Genomic DNA, 26,216 nt, shown 5'->3' on the forward strand with positions numbered 1-26,216 from the left:
GTTAATGATGCTGCTCGTAATGATGACGATACAGAATGCTTATCTTGTGACGATAATTATAAATATAGTACTAACAATGAAAAATAGATTCAATGTACTCATTGCTCTTACTGGGATTATGAAAATGTGGTGAATTAGATACATCATTCACGTGCACAACGCATAGGGGAATTATAATATAAGTTATGAAAAATGCAAGATATTCAAATGTTTTCACGTTTGTTTCACTAAAAAATGTCTTTTGGCAAATATTTAAAATCAAATGTTCCATATTAGGTACACCTATACGCTTTGAACGCCTTCGAATCGCTGCCGTTTGCAGTGGTGTAACTTTTAAATCTGTCAGCCTTTCCCTCTTGCTTTATCCGCGCCCTCGACCCGACCGTAGCTTGGATATCATAAAAATTCGTATATATATACGCATATATCCGGCACAAGGAGGGCGAATGGCGAAGATTAAAAGTCGCAAAGTCAGAATCAGCAGACGGTGAAAGTGAGAAGTAGTACTTTTGTAGTTCCTTGGGCTAAGTAGTGGCGGGTGAGGGACGAAAGATAAGGAGAAATTGAAGAGAGTTTCACGGCGCAGAATAAAGAAAAGAAAAAAGGTATAATGGGAAAAGGGGGACGTGTCTGTTTAACCCGTAGCCAGTAACTTGGAGTCTCCCAGACTACTGCAGAATTATTTTTCTGCGTAACATTGAAACGTGTGGACTATGGGTCACGCGAAATTAAGCGCTTCCGTAAAAGTAGTAAAAATGAACTTGTGTTTTAGAAGTAGTACTTACTATTACAGCAACAGCTTCTTTGCTAAGATGATTATATCCTAATTGTGTAACACGAATATAAAAGAACTGTAGTATGAATATAAATTTTTTAATGTATCTTGAACTGATAATTTCACAAGTTTATAATACTGGTTTTCCACTAAGTCACAAAATTGTTTATTTTGAATTTTTATTTAGGTTTTTAATTATAGTACTTTTAGTAGCAATACAGATATTAAATTAAAGGTTCACTCAATATACATTATTATTTAATATACTGTAGTTAAATAAATAAACCCATAAACTACAGTAAATAGTAAATTTACTATTTAAGTACAGAAACAGTAAATATCTTGGTGATGTGAATAAAACGCCGAAGGAGCAAAGAACGAAAACCAAATGACTCAAAAATCGTGTTTCATCGATTTCAATAATAATTTTTCAGTACATTAAATACATATATTAAATATATTTTTAATATATTTTAAAAGTGTATGAAGTTTCATTTAAATCAACTGGCAGTTGAGTAGTATTATGAGTATCTGAAACTGCAGCGTCAGTGTTTATAAGACAAAAGTGAGACATCGTCGGTCACGGGTTAAAGCGACCACCATAGTGGCTCCGTGGTGCAACTTTAAATTCTCCTCTGCGTAACGCGAGCATTCTTTCTTGCTCCGCAAAGGATTATAAAAATTACCCTCTCGCATCGTCCGACGAGATTAAAAGTCACGAGCGAACGATGCGTTGCGGTTTTCGAAGCGGACGACGAAAGCGGAAGCGCTACTTTAGCAGTCCGGACGCGAGGCTGGCTAAGAAGGATAAAGAAGCCGACCTCACCGCGGAAACGAGCGGAAAACGAGAATATGTAAGCAGCGGTGTAACTTTAAATCGAGTTGCTAGCACCGTCTCGATCCGCTTAGCCGCTCGAGATAAACGAAAAGAGGAGGCTGTGGCGATCCCGGAAGCCCATGCCGGAAAGTCAACTTCACCGGTGTGGAATTGCGAACCTTCTAGCCCACGTCCAGTGGAAATTCAAGTGGAGAGAATGAAATTAGACGGACGGGAATGAATTTCGAGACACCTTCATGGTACTGCTCTCGAACGAGACCTACATTAAAGAAACGAGGGGACTCGGCTTTGTTTCGAGAGAACCTGTTGATCTTGACATACTCTCTGGAAACCAAAATGATAAAAATAATTTAGGACTTTTTATTGTATCTTGTTACCAAATTATTTCTGTACAATTTAGTAATTATTTAGAAATAGAATGTTCTTTAAATTATATTTTTGGGGAGAGCATTTTTAATAACTTTCCCCTATATTGCTGCTTGATCTTAGATTTAGAGATATACACAACAATCTACGATTAAATTTGTATTTATATTTAGATATTGCACTACTTGAATTCACTAATATCGGTTTGTTTGTTTTTATTTTAAAAGAATAATCTGAAGTAACACATGTACTAAGGACACTAACATACATTTCAGTATAATATCTTCTGCTATCAGCTATATTCTCCTGAATATTGAGTTATATTAATACATATATATATATGTACATGTAGGATCGGAAACTATCGAGGTTGACGGATTAAAAAGTTTTTCTTGGGAATAACAATAACAGAATAATTTTAATAATTTAACATAAGTATAAGAATCAACAAAAATATAAAAACCAAGTACAGACACTGATACAACTTTTCGGACAACTTGCTACTTCCAACGTTACGACAAGACTGATCCCGACGCCACGCCGTTTTCCTTGTTCTCCCTTGGTTCCCGCGTAAAAGGAAACAAATGCAATCTAATTCTTTGTTCCCTCGCTAAATTTCCGCGCCAAATCGTAATACCGCCGAATTATCTTGGCGCCAATCGTCCACATTTCCCGCTCGCCCGATCGCGCCCGATCCTATTCGATGAACCCCGGATAAACCGATCCCACATACATATATGACATAGACATACGTGACATGGTCAAATGAGTGCAGTGATATGTTAAATATAATATATCTGCATTATAGTAGCAAATTACAGAGTATATTATACTAGAAATATGTAACCACTGCCTATAATACACTTTATCAAAGATTTAACCGTTTGACAGCGGCACAAATTTTGTGAGCATATGCCAAAAATGCGGATGAGTTTGGGTATACACTGCTGGCCAAAATTAACGCACCACTTTCTTTCTTTACGTTCTGTTGGAGGTAGGACTTTGAAATTTTGAGAATAGGTGGGCCCATGGGTTATCTCAATGCTCCAGGAGTGCCATTCTTTCCTGCCACCCCCTTGCGGTATCAGCGACCCCTTGAATGCTAGGAGATTGAAAAACCGAAAAAAAGGCTCTAAATTCGATAAAAAAAAAGAAAACATCCGAAATTTTTTTCTAGAATGAGGTTCTTTAGGTTACGGCCTTTCCGAAAATGCCCGGCTCAACCCCCTGCGACACCCGCAATCCCCTCCCTACTTTTCTGCCCCTCCCAAAGGAGTGCTTTTTTCGAATCTGTTCAAACTTTTACCGAAGCTTCCTCTCAACCTCAGTTATACCTGGTAAAAGTTTGGTCGCGTTTGCACCAACCCCTTGGTCGCTATACGTTGTCAAAAAACCACCCCTTACTGTTTTTTCATTTTTTTCACAGTTAAAAGTCAATTTTGGACCTGCAGTTCACGGAAAAACTTGTTTCCGTGCCAACGGTATTGTTCCTGTTGATGGTTTGGGCCTGGGTAAATTGGGTGCATGCGATCGATTGAAGGATCATTGGAGCAATTTTAACATCAAACAAGAGAAGCGCGATAGCGCTCCCCGCATTTTTGGCATACAAACAGAGGAGCGCGATGGCGCTCAAACGGTTAAAATAATATATAAAAACGGTAAAAAGTTATTTTAAAATGTATAAGAATGCACTCTCGTTACAAATTATGCGTGAGGTTAGATTACGTTTACTCCCACGGAGCACCAAAAACACACTGAAACTCGCAGCGCAAAAGCGCTGCGTCGCGGTTTTCGAGACAAACGATCGCAGCGCTTTTGCGCCGCGTAGCAGTCAAACGGTTGTAGTGCCTTTTGTACAGTTTATGTTTTACAACACATTAAGGAAATTTTATTCCTCATTCTTAAATGACTGCGTTTCGTTTTACCGGCTCTCAAAGTTTTTTAAGAATACTTATTAGTCCTATTTGAGAATACAAAAATATAATCTTATTTTCATACTATAACGCTCATAGCAATGATAATGAATGCGTCCAGCACAAATTTTAAAAATCTGCTACCAACCTTAGTGATTGTGTTATGACGTAAAATACTTTCATCATCTGAACAATGTAAATATCCCAACACTATACAATAGAAATAAAATATTCAACGTTATATTCTTTTGTATAATAGTGAAAAGTATGACATCTTGGTCGTTGATAGTCTAACTTTCTTCTTTGAATATACCCTCAACCTACTTAAGAAACTACGCTTTAATTCGTACTGAACAACATCGTACTAATTACACTTATTTCAGTTGCATAAAGTGAATCGGAAATTATGTTAACTCAGTTCATCATAATATTCAGAAACTCTATAACATCTTTAAAATACGCGTTGGCCGAACTTCTTTAATTCTTAATCATTTACTTTCATATGAAAGATTTTTATTTAATTCTAAATAATCTTATCAAATACTAGAAAATATAGGTAGTTTACAATGTTGTGTACTATCTGGTTCAACTTAATGAAAATGCGAGCTAATTTAGTGTGTGGATTAGTGACATCACTCAGACACAAAATGAATTAACAACTGTTTAAGGATAAATATGTTCAATTTATTTATAAGTAAAAGTTTGCTTCTAGCTACCAACTAAAAAGTTTGCACACTTGGTAGCTACCAATTCTAAAATTTCATACTTGATTCGTTGAGAGCTGACGAGAGAATCTGAACAGTCTAGAAAAATATTTTCACTAAAAATTGAAATGTGGAGTGGGTTCGACATGCTACTAGGGGTGGAAAAGGGGCTTAGTTAAAATTAACTATTGGATTGGTTAAAAATAATATTAAGAGAAGGGTCAAGTACCGCTCTTACAAAATGTTCATACTGAGGTCAAGTTTAATCTGAGGTAAAAACGACGCCGTCGCTCGTCACCTAACGGTTCGACGAGAATAAAACTATAAACTTTGCTGGATCTTGACAAATAAAAAAATTTGCAAAAAACAAATTGTCCATAATAAACAGCTACAAATGGCAATGATTGTTTGTTCAAAAATATTCCAAAAAATGGAGATAAACTTGATGCTTTTACGATTTTAAGAGTGCGCTGCAACATGCACTATCAATTGTTATCATTGATAATAAATTGAATTCATTAAAAATTAAAATCGAGTTTCTTATAGTCACAATAATCAAACCAAGAATACGGTCAGATTTTTTCCTTCGTCCTAAAATAACGTCGATAAATTTGCGTATAAAAATGAAGCGCCTACCTATGGTATAAAATTGAAAACGATGGAGGAGGTGTACGTGTATTTTTTAGCAGATCGATATCGTGTAGTTCGACTTCGAGAAGAGCAGTGTGTACAAAATCATGGAATCGGTCGCAATATAAAGGTACGATGCAGAAACCACTAAACCCAAACGCGAGCGTCGCGCTTAGCATAGATATGAATTTCATACTGGTTCTCCCGCCACGATACGAGAAATTCCTTCGCGTCTGGAAGATCGAGAAGATTCGCAAATAGAATATCGTGAACTTTCGGGCTGGAATATTGTACTCTTTTAAGCGAGCTATTTCGTCCTGCACACGCCAAAGGGCTGTTTCTTTACAAGATAAATAGACAGAAAAGTTCAGAATACATTTTTTTCGGATCATTTTTATGATCATATTGAGAAATTGCTGAATTAATACGTTACGATTTAATAGTTGAGATGTGCGTTACACCCTTTTTATTTGGAGAGAATGTTAACTACGTTTGACAAGGATGAAATTTGCGAGAGAGTACATAAAAAAATAATAAAAATAAAGATATCTTCTGAGACACAGTTAAGACAATGGTACCAGTAGCTGACCATTTAAGAAAAATTTTTCACGTGAACAGTGTTTGCTCTATCATTAAATAGTGAAAGTCAATATCTGAAGACACTTTTTAAGCATTTTTAGATTATGCAACAAGACCAATTTTTAAGTTATTTGGAAAGTATATTTGAAAATTCGGTAAATATTTCAGAGGTTGATCACTATTAAAAATTAAAGAACTAGTACCTCACTCTCTATTCGTTCGTAGCTGACCACTTGTACTAGAAGACATATATTTCATTCTCGAAATGTTGATCATATATGAATTTTTTACTTGTATCGAAAAGCTATTCTTAACAGAAACGTTTAGGAAATAGAAATCTAACGGCATATTACTTACATTCATGAATTTAGATGTTTATCATTTTATATGTTATTCTTTCAAAATTAAACCAACAGATGTCGCAGCGTCCAAAGTTCACTTTCATCAAAAACACACAATTTATAAAAACCTCATTTATTATGTTTTCTAAAAATTAGTAAACCACTGGTACCATTGCGACTACTGGTGCCTTCATCTTATATCTTTTAATGAAAATAAATATAACGCTTTGCGAACTTCAAATGGGCAAATTATTTGTGTAGAAAGTACAAAATGAAAATATACTTTTTTTCATGAAAATTATTATTATACTTTTTTTATGAAAATATAATATGAAAAGGAAATGTTTGTGCAAATCATGTCGCCCATTCGTACCGAGGCATTTTTATATAAATAATTTTTTCCGTGCATTCATTATTTAAAAAATGGGAAACTGTTAATAATTAATAGCAGCATTGCTATATAATTACAATAATTACAAATATCTATCTAACATTTTGATAGCTGTACATTCCATGACATTAATGACTCGTATAATCATCGTATGACATAACAATAGGCACACTGTTTCAAACAAGGTATCAAATAATCATTTGAAATGATTCGACAAAAAAATATTCATATTATGGAATATCTATCAATGTAACAATGCAGTGCAATGCAACAAATCTGTCACTTAATTTGACACATTTCTCATATTAATTCCCTTGCAATACTCAATGAAATAATTCTACTATTTCATTCTTTTGAATGTCTTTCTTTGTATTTTCTTTGCTTTGAAGTACTTTTTAGTCGTTCCAAAGAACTTGTACTATAAGTAGAGAAAAACTACTGACAGAATTTTATTTAAAGTGTTATGTTACTAATTTTCAAAATGCAAATAATAATTGCTACTGTATAAAAAAAAAAAAACAAACTAAAATGCGATAAATTAGAAAGTTATCATTAATCAAAGTTACTTTGTGCTTATTTGTGAACTATTTAAGAACCAAAATTTGAAAAAAATTTATCGTAGCACCGTCTACCTACATTTAATTTAAATTGCAAAATAGAAATGTTTCGTTGTTAGCGGGTAGCAACGCCAAAACACTCTAATTGAAAAATTTCATGAATTCTTTTGCAATTATTATTTTTCCATTATTAATTGATCTATTATCGCAGTTATCTATTTCACTATAGGTCTTATACTCGATTCTATAGATTTAATCAATCAATATTTATCTCAAATTGCTGTGTTGAACCAAATGTTGAGTGTGAGTCATCATGATTCAAAAATAAATCAAATGTAAGACATCTTTGCAGGTGTGATATAATTGGTACAATTATCTGAACAATGGTATAACATTTCCAGCTGTTCTGAGAAAGCGCGATATAACCATTAAAAATCAGAAGCAAGTTGCTTAATAAATTCGTGACACTATACGACCAGGTGATTAATTTGTTGTTGGTTCTACAGTGTAGGATATTAACGCGACGGATTTTCGGTTCAAGGGATTAAGTCGGTGATTTAGGGTGTAGGCTAAATTCAGGCTATCAGGCAACTATCCAACCAACATAATTGCCCATTCTATATATCACGTAGTAAAAGACTTCGCGTGGCTGTTTGTTAAAGCAATTTATGCTTGTTGAAACGTGAATTCTCAATAGAGAGGAGTCCTGAGAAAACCTAGTCATTTGGAAGCAATATAATATCCAAAACTTCAATGGTTTTAACGTTAAGTCGTTTATTGTTAGGTTTTGATTGATAGAATGCATTTTACTGTTGGACTAAATTATAACTTTAGAATGATGAAATGAAGAAAGTTGTTCGTTCATTTAGTTATTAGATTGGCAATAGAGTAAATATAGGGATATTTTTAGTTTCATAAGTTCGACGCGTGCCGATTTTCGACAGTTTCTTCCACTTCCGTTGCAACCGTTAGAGAATGAAGATGTACGGTAGTAGCATAGATAGTTTTTCTTTTACTTTATTATATTAGTCTGTATTCATTATCTTTTTGTATTGTCTCTTTATATTATTATAAACTTTAAACATGGTTATGTGCTCTTTTATTCCACTGAAATTAAACCTGAACATGAAACAAAACACTTCGTCAGAATTAAATTATTTTGAATGGTATATCATGTAATGTATATTTGTAATCAAAGTGAAAATTTATATTATTTTCACATTATTTTCATATTATTTTCATGTTGCCTCTATCTCTTTAGCCATAGACAGCTGTTGCATCAATTTTTATAAGCTTATAAAAATTAGCTTAGAATTAAGAATAAGTAGTGTAATTGAGTGTAATACGTCATTTTTCAATTATTTCTTAATTAATTAGGCAATGACGATATATAGGTATTTTTTCTGTTTATTTTAGTAACAACGCCCATGTGAAAATAGATATTCTGTTTTAATTGTTTATTTCTAACAATTCGAGGTAAGTTTTAAAAGTGTTCCGCAGTTAATTAGTAAATAAATGGATTTTATAACCTTTCAAACATCCATTAATATTGCGTATTTTGCGAAGAAACTTTTTGTATTGTTATTTGATGTAAAACGTCACGTTTGTTGGTATAATATGCCACAAATGATATATTATCTCCAACAGTTAGATGTATGGTAGCTCTCTGTTTCCATGCACTCTAGCTATTCTTTTATCTCAGAATATCCGAACGCCAAAATGTGTTTCTTGGTTTTAAAAACCCATTAAAATAACGTTGTGAAAAGTACATATACTTTTTTATATTTCAAGAAATATAGTTATTGTTTCAATATTTGTACGTTTGACTAACTACAGAAATTTCGTATTTCCAATATTCATTAATTAATTATTCATTAATTTTATCGTTAGTTCGTTCTTTTATAAAGGAAAAAAGTGTTCATTATAGTACGTATATGTATAAATAATAGTATAGATTTAGTATGAAAAAATTCATCTTAACAGTCTGCCTATTCATCTAATTATACTATGGTTGATTTCCTTAAATTTTTAAACATTAATTCTTAATCCAAAACTTAAGACATATTATCCTATCACTTGAGTGAAGTGTTACTTTTAAAGACCTTTATATTTCTAATTCTATTATTGAATTGTAAAATATCGACAATTATTAGTAAATAACTGTAATTAATCATATTATCGTATAATCTTACATTTTTCTTTATATCTATTTTTTTTAGATAATCTCGTTTCTCAATTAACTGTAATTATATTAACACTGTAAATATAATCTTTAATCAAGAGACTGTTATGTAGATAATAGAAAAATAATTAAAAATTTAAGAAATGGAAATGAAAAGGTATCTGAAATGAAACTCTGTAAAAAAATATATTAAAATATTCATATAAAAAACATTTATTAGTTTAAAAGACATTCCAAGGAAACTACAAGTATTAATAAACTTTTAAACATTTATTACAATAATTTGTTTTGTGTGTTTATATTGTGTTCCAAATATTTCTATTTTATTTCGTCTTTATCAGAATATAAATTTTCTTTTGTAATATTTAAAATTATACCGAATATCATGTTATTATATTTACACGAACAAAATATTGTATTATCGATACCAGTGATGTCACCTATACATATTCTAGTACATATTTATTATTTGCGTTGGTTCCAAAGATTAAAAATTCTTCTTTCAAAATATCTTTCTTTGTTTAAATTTATCTTATCGTTTTAATCTATGCGTGTTCGACATGATTAACGACAAAACGTTTCAAAATTATCGGAAAAGATAAAGTGTTGTGCATAACATCACGCAGCTGATTGTACAACCATTTTACACGAAGGAATTGAAAAAAAAGAAATGTACACGAAGAAATAAAAGCAAAATGCTGAAAACGGTTTTTCATACATGGCTTGACTTTCAGGGAAACTGACTTTGAATATTGATGTTGCCTGAAGCATTGGAGAATTTTCCGCTAAAAATTGAAAGCAATGTAATTTTGCAACAGACTGAAACTGCATCACGTTGCAAAGAAAAAATTTTTTAAATGAAAAATATCAATATTAGAGCGGTCGTAAAAAAATTTCTTCATCATCTATAGTTTCAATTGTATCTTCGTTCGATTTCGTTTCTGGAACCACGTGAAAATTGCATATGATAGCAATGACGAATGTTGAAAAATTAAACAATTATATTGCCTGAAAAATTGAAAGCAAAAAATATGATAAATAAAAACGTTTCTAAGAATTTAGTAAAAAAAGTGAAATTATGTATCACACTTTCAATTATCTTGAGATTAAAAACGTTCGAGAGAAATAAATATTTCCTGTGGGCATTCAATGTGTTGTATCCATCCATTGGCAATATTCACATACGTGAAGGAAGATAATTTACAGTGAGATTTATTATGTCGAGACATACGTAAGAGCATAATTTTTTCAGAATCAAATCCTAAAAACAATCACGATCTAAATTTTTATTTTATTTCTTTATGTAAAATCCCTGTTTTTCAAGCTGTACCGTCGAGGTATATAGCACCTTGCATAATAACTAGACTGCGTATAATGCATTTATGACATGAAATTATGCAAAATACACGCAAACCGTGTATTATCCTGTATGTAAGAAATCAATAAAACACATTTATCATACGCGAAATGTATCAGGTTGGTAACCTATATTCATAATTTTTACATTTATTCAGAATTACTAATTGTAGTTTACATACGTAATCAGATTATCAATTAAGGGTCAATCAAAACTGATCAAAAATGAACTTCATGTTACCGTAAATGAATTATAAGTTTTACTTTTACATAAAACATTGTTAATTAATACAGACATTATATAGTCCTTTAATTCACTATTTCGTCATCGTTGCAGGAAATTAATTCAAATTAAATTCTAAATTCAGTAATTGTAAAAAATATGAGCCAAATTTGTTACATGTCAACAGTTATATGCACCACGCATGGGGCATAACATTGTAAGACAACAGTAAATGCTTCTCATTTCTTTCTCTGCGGCCATCTTGTTTGATGTACACTAGCATCTGCCTCAATCTTGCACCTTCGAAAATTCAATTTTATTAAACATAGGGCATTTACTGCTGCCCAAAAATACATGGCCACCCTATGATGAAATCTACTGATGAGTGCTGTACTCGTAAAAATTTTATTTTTGCAATCATCGAGCCTCATAGTCGAATTTACGAAATCGACTCGTCGAACGGGACCATGACGTACATACATATATGTGATATTGCGAGGGAGACGAATCAATTTCGTAAATTCGACTGTGAGATTCCATGATTGCAAAAATGAAGTTTTTACGAGCACAGCATTCATCAGTAGAATTCACCACAGGGTGCTCATGTACTTTTGGACAGTAATAAATACCGTATGTTTAATAAAAACGAATTTTTAAAGGTGCAATATTGAGGCAGATGCTAATTTAATCAAACAAGATTGTCGTAAACAAACAAGTGCAATCTATGATATGGAAACACTATTTTGTCGAGAGAAAAGAAAATCCTTCACTGTCTCCCTGACTACACCCGCGATAATGCAACAAATAATAGCTTTCAATCAAATTAAGCATTATTGGAAATTTTTCGTTTCCTATCCAATAATGTTCGAACAATTTCCAAGCAAAATATGTGAAACAATTTTGGATTTAGTTACCAGCGTAATATAAGGAGTAACAACAAATATGTAATAAAATACGGAAAAATAATAATCATTATTTTATAACATGAGTCGTACATTCCAGGATCGTCTTTCTGCTGAAAACAGATATGTAATGAAACACAAAAAAATTGCAATTATATAATAAAATAATAATCGTTATTTCATAAAATGGTTTGCATATTTACTATCGTTATTCTGCTGAAAATGGCAATTGTTATTCAAATATGAGTTTAGTTGATGAAAATTAATTGCGTAAAATATCAAAATAGTTATTATTAAGTTTCATTATGCTTACGATGTATGTTTGATAAATTATTTGGATGTTTGTCCCAGTTTGAGAAATATGAGTTGATTTAAAAAAAATTAGAATATTTTAAATAATGTTTATTATATTAATTAAGTTTGTAAATGAAATACGGTCAGAAATCACAAAAGCATTATATTACTATACTATCAGTTATAAAATTCCTTGAAAACTAGGATTTTGTTGAAGTGGCTTTATAACCTACTCCATATATATAAGGTATTCTGAGCCATATTTTTTTAATAAAGTAAACCACAATCCTTAATTTATTTTTAAATAATACTGTTAAGGAATTGATTAATATGAAATTGTTATGGGACCTTGTGCACCTAAGCTAAAACGAAAATCGTGTCTTTGTGCAGTATTTATTAGAAACTAAATTAAAACTTGCAAATTGATAATTAAAATCAGCAACGATGCCTGGACAGATTGCAACTTATCTTCACTCATATCGAAGTTACCTATACCACTAATATTATTCAATTTGTTGTTTTTCACAGTATTGTCAGCATTATTAAAATTTACCGGAGCTAGATTGTACTGTAATATATTCTGCTGAAAATCATTTCAACCCGAGGTGCACCTGCATCAATTTGAAAATAAACATCTTTTCAAAAAGCACCCATCGATCAAATATTAGGAAATTTAAATTATTCTGATTATAGATTGCTTTTAGATAAAAATACCATTAAATTTTATCTATCGTTATCACTATCTTAATTTTCTTAAAAAATGGACTTGTTCCACTTTCAAAATAAACGGCTCATATCTTATTACTCTTGTCTGCTTCCAACGTGGTAGTGATCGTGCTAATTGAAAGGGTACGAATACTTTTGCCACTCACTATACAGCATGTCCTCAACGATGAGAAGCGATGTCGCAATTGGGAGTAACCTATTTTCGAGAATGAATGGTGAACGAGGGACGTGCTTTAGGTATCAGAGCGTTTCCTAGTTAGCAAGAGGCCATCGATGGATATCTCTACTCGAGAGTAATGATCGGCAACATCGTACATCAATGGGAACCTTATTATCGACTGTGCTCTATATTGCGAACCGGTGAATTAACTCACGCCTCCGTATTTAAACACGGAACCCGAGCTTGCTTTTCAACCCCTTGTTCAATCTTTAATTATCGTAACGAGAGTTTAATCTCGAAACGTGTTTCATTCTCTTTTTTTTTCTTCCCTGTGTCGTATTAAATATTTCTCCCTCCGTTACGCAGTTAGATCAAACGAATGACGGAGCAAGACATGTGTCGAAGCTTGCTGAATTGTACGTTTAATGATATGTTACCGTACAAATGGAAATTTACAACCGTTCAGTTGCGGTAATTACTCGTATGTTGTACAAGGGGTTTATTCAATGTGTTCCTGAAACGTAATTCGCATTTGTCAGTGTTCGGAATTAATCATCGCTACAACCTTTTGTATACGATTGTATTTCTACGCAATTAGATGGAGTTGTAGTAAATACATAATATTTGCTAAAATGTCACTAATTGTGTATTTTTAATTACTTAATCTGATAAGATTACTATTTTTATTTAATAAATTAATTTGTAGTGGAAACAGGCATAGACTAATATTAATATTAACTTATATTAACTAATATTAATTACTTGAAACGTAAAATAAATATAACAAAATACTACGGAAAGATTTGTCAGAAATAAAATACCCAATGGGATTTTTAACCGCGTACTAGTCAACGTGTTAACTGTCGGCAGTTCGTGTTAACAAATACAACACAAATCAGTCAAATAAAAATCGATCTTTTCACATGAAATGCCGTGTTCTTTTCATGACGTCATTCTTGATTGCGTCTCAGCTGGATATTGCTGTTCCGAGTGGTCCACCCTGGTAGGACTTTGATCGAGCGAAAAAAAAAGAAAAGAACCGTCGACAGCGCATACGTTCCGAACGGAAATTTAATTTTCCGCGTGCATTCCCTTTGTCCGGATGCGCGTCTGCGTGCACCGTGGAAAACTTGCCGCGCGAGCCTCAGGAATTTCACAAAAGCAAATCGATGGAAAACACCGACACCCTTCCACCCTTCTTTTTTTCCGATAGGGAGCAAGCAACCTCTGTACGGTGATACACGTTTGTCTTCGAAAGAATGTACGCCCGGGAATTTCCTCGTATCACGCGAGTTATTATGCTGGAAGTCTGCTGTGCTTAGCGGAAGAGTTACTACAGATACAAAAAACATCCTCCAAAAATGAAAGTTAAGACTCTTTTGTAAAGCACGGAATTTTTAATAAACGTATATTGGCTTAGGTTATGATACTCGAACGTATCCTCTTCTTGAGAAATTTTATTATATTTTTATTATTTTTTGATATTGAAATATGGGATGGTTATTTATTTAAATAAAATATATATTGAATATGTTTAAAAATAAATGAATTTATTAAAGCGATTCAGAAGGACGACTGTTCAAGGATCGAATTAAAATTAAATGACTTTTCTAAAACGCATAAAAAAACACACTTTCTGAGAAAAAAATAACAGTCTGGGTCTGTAACGTATTCGTCCAATTGGGCATTAAGTATAAACATACCCTGGGTTCCATTGACTCTGGAGACAGAGTTAAGGCTTTCCTTTATTGTAGGTCCAATGACTCTCAACACGTAGATTTATTTTTGCTCATTAATTAAAACGAAAATTCAACATTTAATGCAAATTGTACTTTGTTGAAAGAATTTTGTGGCATTTTGCATTTAGGGATACGAAGAGATTTTAATTTCGAAATCTACAAACTAGAATTCGTAAATTTGTGTATTTGCAATTATATTTTTCCTCGGTTTACAAATTTGTGGATTTGAAATTATAAATTTTCTGGGTTTATAAATTTGTAGATTTGAAATTATAATTTTTTTGAATTTATAAATTTAAAAATGATTAATAATTAAATATAAAAATGATTTTACTGAATTGAATTCAGTAAACAAATACTACAATATTTAAAGTGAAAACTATAATTCAGTTAAAAGGTTTGCTAATAAACATTCATAAATACGGAGAATTTTTATTAAATTACATTAATTAACAATAGTAAGAAGTCAATGTTCCCAATGTTCTTAAAACAAAATTCTTAAAACGGAAGTAAGGGAATAGTTCTGGACTCATTGCATATTTTAAAAGGTCCAATGATGTCTCGAACGAATTTTCTTAACACGTACCTTCCATTACTTACTTTGACATAAAATATTCTTCTCGGTGCGAAATTAGACATTTCAAGAGCCCAGTAAATCGATATGAGCGCCTGTATAAATAATAAAATCATTTCCTCTCTGTTTTCTTTCAGATGCGGCATCCGATTCAAATGAAGCCGGCAGACAGTGAAAACAGAAATGGTGAGTAAAAATTCAGCACTTTATTTCGGTAGATCCTTGATTTTTAACTGCGTTTCCTTTCTGCTAATATTAGGTGTTAGAAAAAGTTCCTTCATTCTTACATAATGTAAAATGTGGCTATTGTTATTCAGAAAGATATTTTTGGTTCTATGTGCTTATTAGTCGGCCTACCCGCTTTGCAGGGGTAAAAATAAATGTCACTTACAAGATTTGATAAAAGAATAAGATCTTCATGAAATTCGTGTTTTATTCTTCAATAAGTATTATTAGTATTATAAGTATTAATTTATTCTTGTATCAATAATCAGATTAATCAGTTATTGTAATGATCAGAAATAATTAATATATCAATTAATATATCATGTTTTAGAACATACATGACTCTTTAATACCGAAAACCGAAATAAAACTTTCTAGTAGTTTATGGTTTCGTTTATTTAGCAACGTATTTTAAAATATGTAGCCATACTTTAACCCATATACATACATATATACCTTTGAAACGTTAGCGAAGTTATGTACACCTATCACATTTTACGTGCAAAAACTGCGTTATTCTAAAGTTTCAATTTTTTTATGAAAAGGATCATTGTGTAATAATTAATATTATATATCTTTCCTCATTGTAGTTTTCCTATCACTTCTCCGCAATTTGTTACTTTTTCAAAATTAATTATTTTAAAAAAATATGAATTAAAATTTCATACATATTGGTACAATGATGGTACAAAATTGTCTCCTCGAATGTTAGAACAAAGCAACTCCCTCAACCTTTCGTCGTTTCCGGGTGGCTCTGTCATAGTTACTGGTTGTAACGTCTACGTCGCAGCAGCGACGGAGAATGCAGTTCAAAGCTTGTTCATTAAGTACTAATTAATTGGCTGAATTGAAGGGTTGTCGAGATTGTGTAGTCAAAGAAGATATAATCGAGTCGCGAAGCAACGTGGGAGCAGAAGGGTGGGAAGGGTGGCGACGAACGGTTTCAGGAAAAGAACAGAGAAGGAAGACTTCAAGACGAAGGAAAAGCAAAATTATAAAGGAAATCGAGATGTCAGAGTATGCATCTTCTCGTTGTGACTGATGCCTTCAATTTCTTGTCCGACTTCGTGGGTGCTCGTTTTCATGATTTTATTATTCAATAATTTGATGAAACTACTTCCAGTAAAAAGTTTTTAAACACAATAAATCCTTGAAATTAATTAGAGATGATAACGTTATTAACGTTATAAAATGCTTCTTTATAAATATAACTTAAAGTATTTCCTGTCTAAACGTACATTAGATAGTTCATTTAATTTAACATGCAATAAGTATAGGAAAAATAAATATTTTTATTTATTGTTACGCAGAAATAAGTATTCATATTCTTCATGCATAAATTGAATTTAATAAAAAGTATGTATTTTTCTTCAGATGCATATCACTATATTTTTTTTTACAGAAACTGATAGATTTGACAATATATGATTCGTTATTCTCTGTTTCCTTCTGAAGTTACACGGGCTTTCCAGTACATTGATCCTAAAAATTCTGCGGCCCGGTAAATAATCATAAATGTTCCCAAACTTTTCATAAATTTTAAACCTTTTTCCATTCGGACGATTTTGAAAAGACACGAGTTTAATCCCCCCTATCGAATCGCTCACAAGAGAATTGTAAATTCATGAAGTACGCTTTAACAAATTTAACGGTAAGCACATTTGTTCATGAATGAAAAGAGACGAATAATAGCGATTCCGTCGATAAAGCAAATTCCTGTAGCGTTAATTTACGAGTGAATTTTACAGCGATAATCATGAAATGTGCCAAAGTGTTTCATGAGGGGAACAATTTAAGTAACTCGAACGAATTTCTGACACGCAAGAGGAATTGGAGCGTAAGAAAGGAGAGAATTCCTTGGAAAACACGCGAGCTTTTTCCTTTTTTTTATTCGAAGCAATTGCTCCGAAATGCATGCAATGAAAATCCGAGTAGGAGTTTGGTGCAGAGGGGTGTACAAGAACGGGGAATAAAAGCGGCACATCGGTGTGCTCGACGAAAAACGAATGCTAATGAAATATTAACGACACCCGTCACGCGCCATGGCCCAGCTGGACCAGGGATTGCGCTCATTTTTTTTTCATTCCCCTTGTTTTTTTTAACACCGTCCAGAAACTACCACCACCATCATATAATAGGTACACGTGACGCAGATTCACGAGTAGAAAGAGTCACGTGAATTGCCGTGCAAACGCATCACGAAAGGATTATGTATGTCTCGTGTGCAGGAAATATAGAAAGAGATTTTTGATATTTTTAAGCTATTTCATATGTGCACGATTTTTAGAGCTTCATTCGGTCCCTCAGTTTTGTTGTAATAGAACTGAAATTCAACCAGATCGTTTCGGTAAAACTTTGCTTCTGCAGAGAAAAATAATTATTAAACTTGTAATTTTTAATTACTTTCATATTATTTTAATAATAAAATTGTTAACATTAAATGACTAGTTCTCGGTAATATTTTTAATGTAGTATACCAGTAAAGTTCATTTCATTTCTTAAATCATTAATGTTAACTTCGAATATTTTCATTACTAATTCAAGATTAGTTAATTGTATTTTTAGATAGACTGTTATTGTAGGTTATTATAAATATACAATATTTGCTAACCTTTTGCTAAAATTTGTTTTATATCATCAGTATAATTTCTTTAAAGTTCACAAAATTAAACAAAATCGTTACATGGTCTTTCATGGTAAATAAATTTTCAGAGGAAGAAGCTAATTATTTATTTGGAAGCATTGAATTTAAAAGCCAGCTATTTTCTTCTGGTACCATTTCGAATTAATTTTAAAATTCTACAGTGACATTTATTTTAATTAAATACCCGGTTCTGCCGTAGAAACGGTACTTTGTTAAACATCAAATATTTAAACGAGAAAATCTGATAAAATCGGGTAGAATGTCGAGATACTATGTAAAGATTATAGGATGTAATTCAATATTCGCCATATAATATCATTAAATGTGATTGATATAAATGGATCAAATATAACATTATAATTTATTGGTTACAAATTTTTGGACTTTTTTCGAAGAAACCCGACAATATTCTGTATTTTACAATAATATTTATTATATATTTACTATAAAATTGATTTCAAATATAACACCATACATTAGTTGCATATCACAACTCTTATATTACATATATTAAAACAATAATACCTGGCAGGTGTTCACTCGGGATTTAATTCAGTAGAAAATCGACTTAAACAAATACAAATATTTTTAAAAATTCATTAATTAAGATTAATTATAACATTCATTAAGTTACCATAAAAATTTATTTGAAGTTAACAATTTAGTTTTCTCTTCTTTTTCTGAAACTCTCAAATTACTTTAATCGTGGCGACATTAATTTTACTATTTGTATTGCAAAGCGATTTGCTACATTAAATATAAAAAAATAACAATCTAAATTTGAATACTTATTTCGGAAATGTTCTAGTATTTTTCCTCTTCCTTTTTGAGAGAGGAGATTAAAGGATCAAGCATACCTTTTCGAAGTAAGAAGAGGAAACCAATTTTCTCAAAATTTCAAGAGAATTTAATACTGGGTGCATTTTATTCTAGAATTATATCCTACATTCGTTTATATAGTATTTCAGGCTTAACGACTATAACAATATTTTCGAAGTATCGTAAAGTATCAGTAAGATATTTATCGATAATCGATAATAGTACACTACACCTAGACTAAGTCACGTTCAAGTACTTCAGTTCTATATATCGCAAAAGAGCCCATTAGATATATTGAGACTTCCAACAAAGCCGCCTCCAAAATATGTGGGATTCGGAGTAAAACATGATATTATTTTTATCGTTACCAGCTACTGTTTAAAATAATAGACACCGATGAGTGTAGTTAACTTCCGTTATATTTTATTTTACTTATAAACTAAGCCCCTATATACCGAAAAGAATATAAGGTAGAGGAAAAGATTTAATGTGTCGCTGCACGTGAGAATGTAGTAAGTTGCAATATAGGAAGAGGTTCTTCTGTATAGCACTTTAAAATTCGTAGAGCTAAAAAAAATTAGTGTTAACAAATTTATCTATTTGAGTATTAGAAAATTTCTTCGTTTGAATATTTCTGAGTTTGATAATTTGAAAACAAAATAATTTTGATTTTTTAAATTTCTATATTTAAAAAGTTATAATTTCGAAAATTAATAAAAGATTTGGTTGTTGATTAATTTGAAAATTTTTAACTTTATATATTTGAAAATTCGTGATATTGAATATTCGTAAATTAAGAAAGTAAAAAATTTTCTGGTTTTTAAATTTCTATATTTCTAAGATATTAAATTTGAATGTTCAGAATTTTTCGAATTTAACAAATTTTATATATCTGAACTTAAGAACTTGAGACGTTACAAATTACCTATGGAAATTTGTTTTCAAAATTTCTTAAATTGTAAAATATAACATTTGACGCTTTCCAAATATTTCAATTTAAAAATTTGCTAAGTTAAAAATTTTTATTATTGGAAATTTGTGATTTTGAAAGTGTCTTCAATTGAGAATTTGTGATTTCGAAAGTTTCTGCAATTAAGAATTTGTGATTTTAAAACTTGCTGAATTTCTTTGATTCTAAATTAAAAAATTAGTAAATTCGTTAATTTGAAGATTCGGAAATCTGTTAATTTCTAAATTTAAAAATTTGAAATGTTAAAAATTTCTACGTTTGGTTTTGAGAACTGGTTAATTTCAAAATTTCTAAAATTTAAAGATGCTGTATTTGAAAGTTTCTAAATTTCCGGGTTTCTAACTTGTTTCTAATGTCTAAATGTGAGCTCCCTTAAACGCAGGGTTCAGGGCAAGTGTTTTATTCGCCTCAGACTGTTAGTAGTTTTTATCTTCAAAGAGAGTATCTTCAAAGATATCTATTATTATGTACTATAAAACGAACTATCAGCAGCTACTTAAAACAAACTAAAATACGAATATTTCCGAAATATGTATGATCAAATTATAAAATTCGAATGTGCACATTTTCTTGAAAATAAATCCCTAACTAAAGGTGGTGGTAACCCCAACGTATATGTATATGTTTGTATGTCTCAGTTGATACACCTATCAGAAGTTTGTAGACCAAATAAATCGAAAAAATAATTAATAATACACTATTAATAACAACTAATAATAAAGTACTAATATCCGAAGTCAATGTATTCTCTTCTGCTATGATTTAAACCATTGTATACGTGTTATTTGTATAAAAAGTGTCTTTTTTCTTCTCCGACCTAACAAAAGGGTTACGAGGGTGAAATTGAACAAATTCTTGATGGTTAAGATGGCCTATAATTACTTCGGTCAATGGTGCGCGCTAGCGGACGCTTTTAGAGGTGGTTCCGACAGGAAGAGCACGTCGATCAAGAAAAGACCTATGTCGCGACGCTTGGCTACGTCAATTCCTTGAAAAAAAGACGAGCAAAGAGGTACGAACTGAGTGAAAGCTTTATTTATACCTCTGACATTCTGTTTATTTTGGCTGACACTGTGGATATGCTGCTCTCTCTCATGAGTAACGACATCCTCGGGCACGTGTTACTCTTCATCCACGTTCCATCCATTCTCAGGATCGTTCTTTATGGTTACGTCATCTTGATAAATTTTGACTTCGATATGTTCCAATATCGATCGGTTACTATCAATGTCTTTCTGGGTACAAGACAAAGTTGGAATAGTTGATCACAGTCTTTCACTCATATACAATATAATATTTTTTAACACCTAAACTTACCGATTAATGATGGACACTTAGTTTAAAATTGTGAATAAAGTTCAAAATAAATAAACAGACTAAACATAAAATCGTACACACATTAATTCTTTATCTTGATGGAAATCAAGGCAAATTTCAAGGAAAGCATTTTAACAAATTATCTAACTTTTAGTTTGGAACTTTAGCGGTCATCTCATCGTTTTGATCACTTTAACGTTGTATACATTTTTGCCAAATAGAGTGAGGCTACTGGGACGAATCAATCTACATTTATTTGTATGTCTATACCACGCCACAGGCTGCAATTTTGAGTTCTTCGATTTGAAATTTTGAGGATAGATTCGTGATACACTCTACATTCGCTATATGCATAGATCTTGGTGGCGATCTGACGACAGGAACCTGTCGTCGATGTCGATTATCGTCGAATCGATAAAAAAATAGAAAAAAAAACTTGTATTTTATAATATTTTACTGATTTTTTTATGTTGGTTTTTTCCGATTATATCAGATTGGAAATAACTTATACTACAGTCGTTGTCAATAAATTAATAGTACATAAAAACCAAGTTGATGCTGCATAGATATAATATACACATTGTACAATATACAATATACAATAAACTTTATTTGTTTAAATAATATTTTGAAAATTTATCATTTTTGTTTAAATTTTTGCACTAAATGTTGATCTATTTTTTTGCAACTTCGTGTACGTAAACTATGGACAAAAATAGTGGATCCGTGTTTTTGGAATTTGTTGTTTGTTGCAATATTTATTAGATATATAATTTAAAATCACCTGTTGTGGAGAGGGGCAATCAGCATTTTTATTAAAAATATCATTATTTTTACAATCTTTTACATAATTTTAGCGATTTTATACGTATTCATATGCCGTTAATTGATTTTTGAATAATTATTGTAAGTGTTGCAGGTATGAGCGTGACGCGGTTATTATAATCAACGCCCTTAAGGAACATATGTAAAAAAAATACGTGTCAAATATTTTTTTGAGAACTATATCTCACATAAGTTTCATCAAAATCGGCGTGTCTGGGTTGGATATGTTCCCTTGTTAGAATGAAACAGAAACGTAAATTTTATAATTATGACATATCAAATTATTTAGTATTAATTAAATAAATTTTGTTACAATTATTTTTAATGAAACAAGTTTGAAAAGCGACTGAGATACTGAAACAAAGGAGAAACACTGGTATAAATTGCAGTCTGACTCGTCTCACTGAGGTAATCATAATTACGTCATTCTCGTGCAACATCAAGTATTGCATTACTTGCTACTCACTGAAATGAAACGTTATGGAAATATGCCTAATATAACCTATTTTAAGACATATTGCGGAAACGTGGTTTTAACCCGTTCGTTAAAACAGCTATTTTGCACCATAGAACAAGAAGAAAGAAACATTTTATTACTTTTATTCCGCTCTCTTTCATATCACACTGATTTTTAGATTTTTTGAGACGATATTCAAATTTCAGTTAGATATTTATACACGAATTTCTGTCTTTTATTTTTCATTTAGAAGATTAGTTTGATTTCTTACATGATTTTGTAATATCAAAGCAATTATTCTGTAATACGAGAGTTGTATATTATATTTTCACTTCTATGATTCAAATTTTCTGCATTTGTGATTGATAATTAAAAAACAAAGAAAGTGTCTAGATACTTAATTTTACGAGAGACATCACGCATAATTCTATAACTAAAAAACTATATTACAATATAATATAGTATAGTTAAAAGACTGAAGTGTGCAATAAAAGACAAACTCGTTTGAGTATAATGTTTATTCATAACCATAGATACAGTCAGATGGACCTTCTTTCTTTATTAATTATTAATTTCTGATTTTGGTATAGCCAATTCATTATTCTACATAGTATAAGTGATGTTGCGGTTCAATATCGACGAATAAAAATGCTGTACTTACTGCACAATGAATATTGGTTCTTTCAAAGAACATTTTGTTTTATTTCTTTTTTGCAATAAGGAAGACCTTATTATGGGATCGGACGTTAGGGAGCATGGTAGGCTTCCCTGCGAAAAATGGCGGCGCAAGGGAAAGAAGGCCTAATCGTTCACTATAATGCTCAAGAGTTATTACGTACAGCATCTTACATAAGACATTTTGATATTTTTGTTAATAATACAATTTTGTCGAACAAACATTTGTATGGTGTTGTTAAGGAGTCCTTCGTCCTCAACATCGCCATTTTAATTAGGAAAATTCAATGTCTGCAGTGATACATATGCAGTGATACATATTTAGTTGATTGGAAGCGAAATTGCTGTTGTAGTAATATCTGCTTTTTCATTATCGATTATTAAGGAATTATGTTCCTTCAAATTTATTATTGCTTAATAGCATTCCTATTATTTTTAGTAACCGTAATAGTATTTCTATTAAGGAGGACTCTTTATGTTAATTCTTATTAAGAAACACCATTAATGTTGCTATTAATATTACTCTTGATATTACTATTAACATTAATAGTATTGGTATTAAAGAATATAACAGTCTTCCCGTTATCCAGATAAGAAGAATCCAGATATTAGTTACGTTTTTTATTTTTTTATTTTCTATTATGTATATTTTAGAAAATTGATTATATTTAAAGAATTCGTGTATTAGGTTATTGCAAATTTAATGGTCGAGTTTGAAACATTGTAAGTTTGACAAACTTCTGCGATACAAAGGTATCTGTCATCAAACATTGCCTATACGCATTTGAAGTTTAATGTTTAATAAAAATGGCCCTATCAACCTTTTATTAACATTTTGAATAAAAAATAACTGGCTATCAGTTACCACAGACAATGTTGTTACAGATTAAATAATTGGTAGTGTTGCATGTAGTTTATTGCAAAACTTAGAATGTTAAACGTGACTAAATGCAAAGCGACAATTATATCGAATAAATTTAAAACTTAACTTCTTAGAAATGGCTTAACTAAAATTAACTCTTTGTTAGAAATGGCTACTTAAACGCATCATCAATATTTTTAGTACGAAATGACTTTACTGAAATAAGTACAATATGTACAAGCAAATGTACGCAGATGCATATAATATTGACCAATTGTAGAAGAAAATGAATAATAATAAAAATATTACATTTTTGAAAAGTAACGTTAATATGAATGTTGCCATCGTGGCTAGTACTACAATCCACCGCATGATGGTGCGTGAATCACATTCGTGCTGTGCTTTTAACTATGAAATAAGTCAGAATTCTAAAATAGTTGAACCTTTTATTAATTACACCGTTATCAAAATAATGATGAGCTGAAATTCACTCAACCATGTATTGCTTAGCCCCACTACCATTTCAATTTAATAAATATTTTTAAAAAATTTTTCCACTCAGGTTAAGATGCACAATCATTTACAATGTTTATGAATGCCATAATACTTATGATGTTATAAACTACTTACTTAGAGATATTATATTAAGTTTTATCTAGTTTTATCGTTATTCTCATTTCATTCAAACGTGGATTTACCCCACTTTCGAAATAAAGAGCTGGATTTATATCCTTTGATATGGATAGATACCAGATCGAAATTAGAAAACCGATATCGATGACATCAGTCACATCGCTAATCGCAGTATTTGCAGTGCTAAGTTTAAACATCTAAAGATAATTCTAAACCTACAAATCTTAAACGGGACTTCTAACGATAATTCTAAACCTACAAATCTTAAGCTGAATCGTAAAAAGTTACCCTTAATTGTCAGGTTGCGTTAAAAGTAGAAAAATCGACGTTACAACGTTCGGCATCTTTCTAACTTTCTCCATCTCCACTTTAAAACAGCTTCCATTCCGTCCTAGTTTCTGGGATCAAGCTGCATAATCGTGTCGAAGTTTCGGAAACGCGTTCCTGAAACAGCACGCACGTCCCATTCTCCGTAGATCTGTCGTTAACGAGACTTTATTCGACTTCTCATCCGCTTGAATATGCATCGAGCAAGCACGGGCTGCGGAAAAGTAGATCAGAAGGATCGTGGAAGGGTAAATAGAACCAACTTTCGTAAGCTCGCTCCTTGCAAATTGTTCTGGAGATGAAATCAACGATACGAGTCTGCTTGTAGAATAATGTGGCACTTGGAAAATTGCTTTGTTCGTCCCGCCAGAAGGAACAATTTCCATTTTTAGTACAATTTTCCTTGTTATTGTAGACAAATATGATGTGCCAATGATTTAGCAAACACGAAAACAATTTGTAATTTTAAAGAAGCCTTTTTCGAATTATTTTTAATATAATGTACATTGTACTGTGACTTGTTCGACTGGAAAATATGTGTATGTTTACTTTGTACAGCTAAGAAATTACATCTTTGTAATCTTCAGAAGTCACATTAAATTATATGTTTTAGGTCAAACTACAAGTCTAAAATTTTAGAATTTTAGAGAACTTGAGCAGATTTATTTAAATCTGATGATTAAACAACGTGGTTAAAATTTTTATATGTTTATTTTGTTTACGAACAAACAATGCTCATCGCAACTAGACAGCGCATAGAATCGAGACCTAGACTTTCTCACTAGTACTCAAAGAGCCTTCCTATTCATATATATAGTTCCTGTCCATCCTTTCCTTATATCTCCGCGTCTAACAATAAGGCACGGGCCTGCTAGAACGCCTTACTGATGAATCCACTAGCAGGCCCCGGACAAAACGTTCTCCCTCTCCTTTACTTTTCCTATCCTCCCTACCATAGCTAGCCGAACTGCCAAAGTATAGTTAAATGTCTGCCATTTTTGTTCCTTAATTGTTAATTTTTAAACAATTGTTGATCCTGATCATCGAAATTATTAGACCATTTCGCTTTCCTTGTATATTCAATCATATCTTTCTGCTTTTGTTTTTTGTGTTTTACCTTTTACAATTATTGTGAAAGTGTCATTCATATTGTAAAAATTTGATATTTCTTTATTTGAAAATTTGAGAACTACATACAGTAAATATTCGATA

The 26,216-nt window shown here is 31.4% G+C and overlaps 1 protein-coding gene across 21 annotated transcripts in view; it reads left to right on the plus strand.

Moving 5' to 3' along the window:
- The window catches only part of LOC100883744 (CUGBP Elav-like family member 1-A), a 1,238,863-nt gene that overhangs the window by 1,016,570 nt on the left and 196,077 nt on the right, over nt 1-26,216 (plus strand). For all 21 annotated transcript variants that reach the window (XM_076532024.1, XM_076532022.1, XM_076532021.1 and 18 more), the window contains one exon: nt 15,388-15,436. In XM_076532024.1, the coding sequence (XP_076388139.1) occupies nt 15,388-15,436 (49 nt within the window). The remainder of the gene's footprint in view (nt 1-15,387; nt 15,437-26,216) is intronic.

This window comes from Megachile rotundata, chromosome 5 (genome assembly GCF_050947335.1).
Source record: "Megachile rotundata isolate GNS110a chromosome 5, iyMegRotu1, whole genome shotgun sequence".
Lineage (NCBI taxonomy): Eukaryota > Metazoa > Arthropoda > Insecta > Hymenoptera > Megachilidae > Megachile > Megachile rotundata.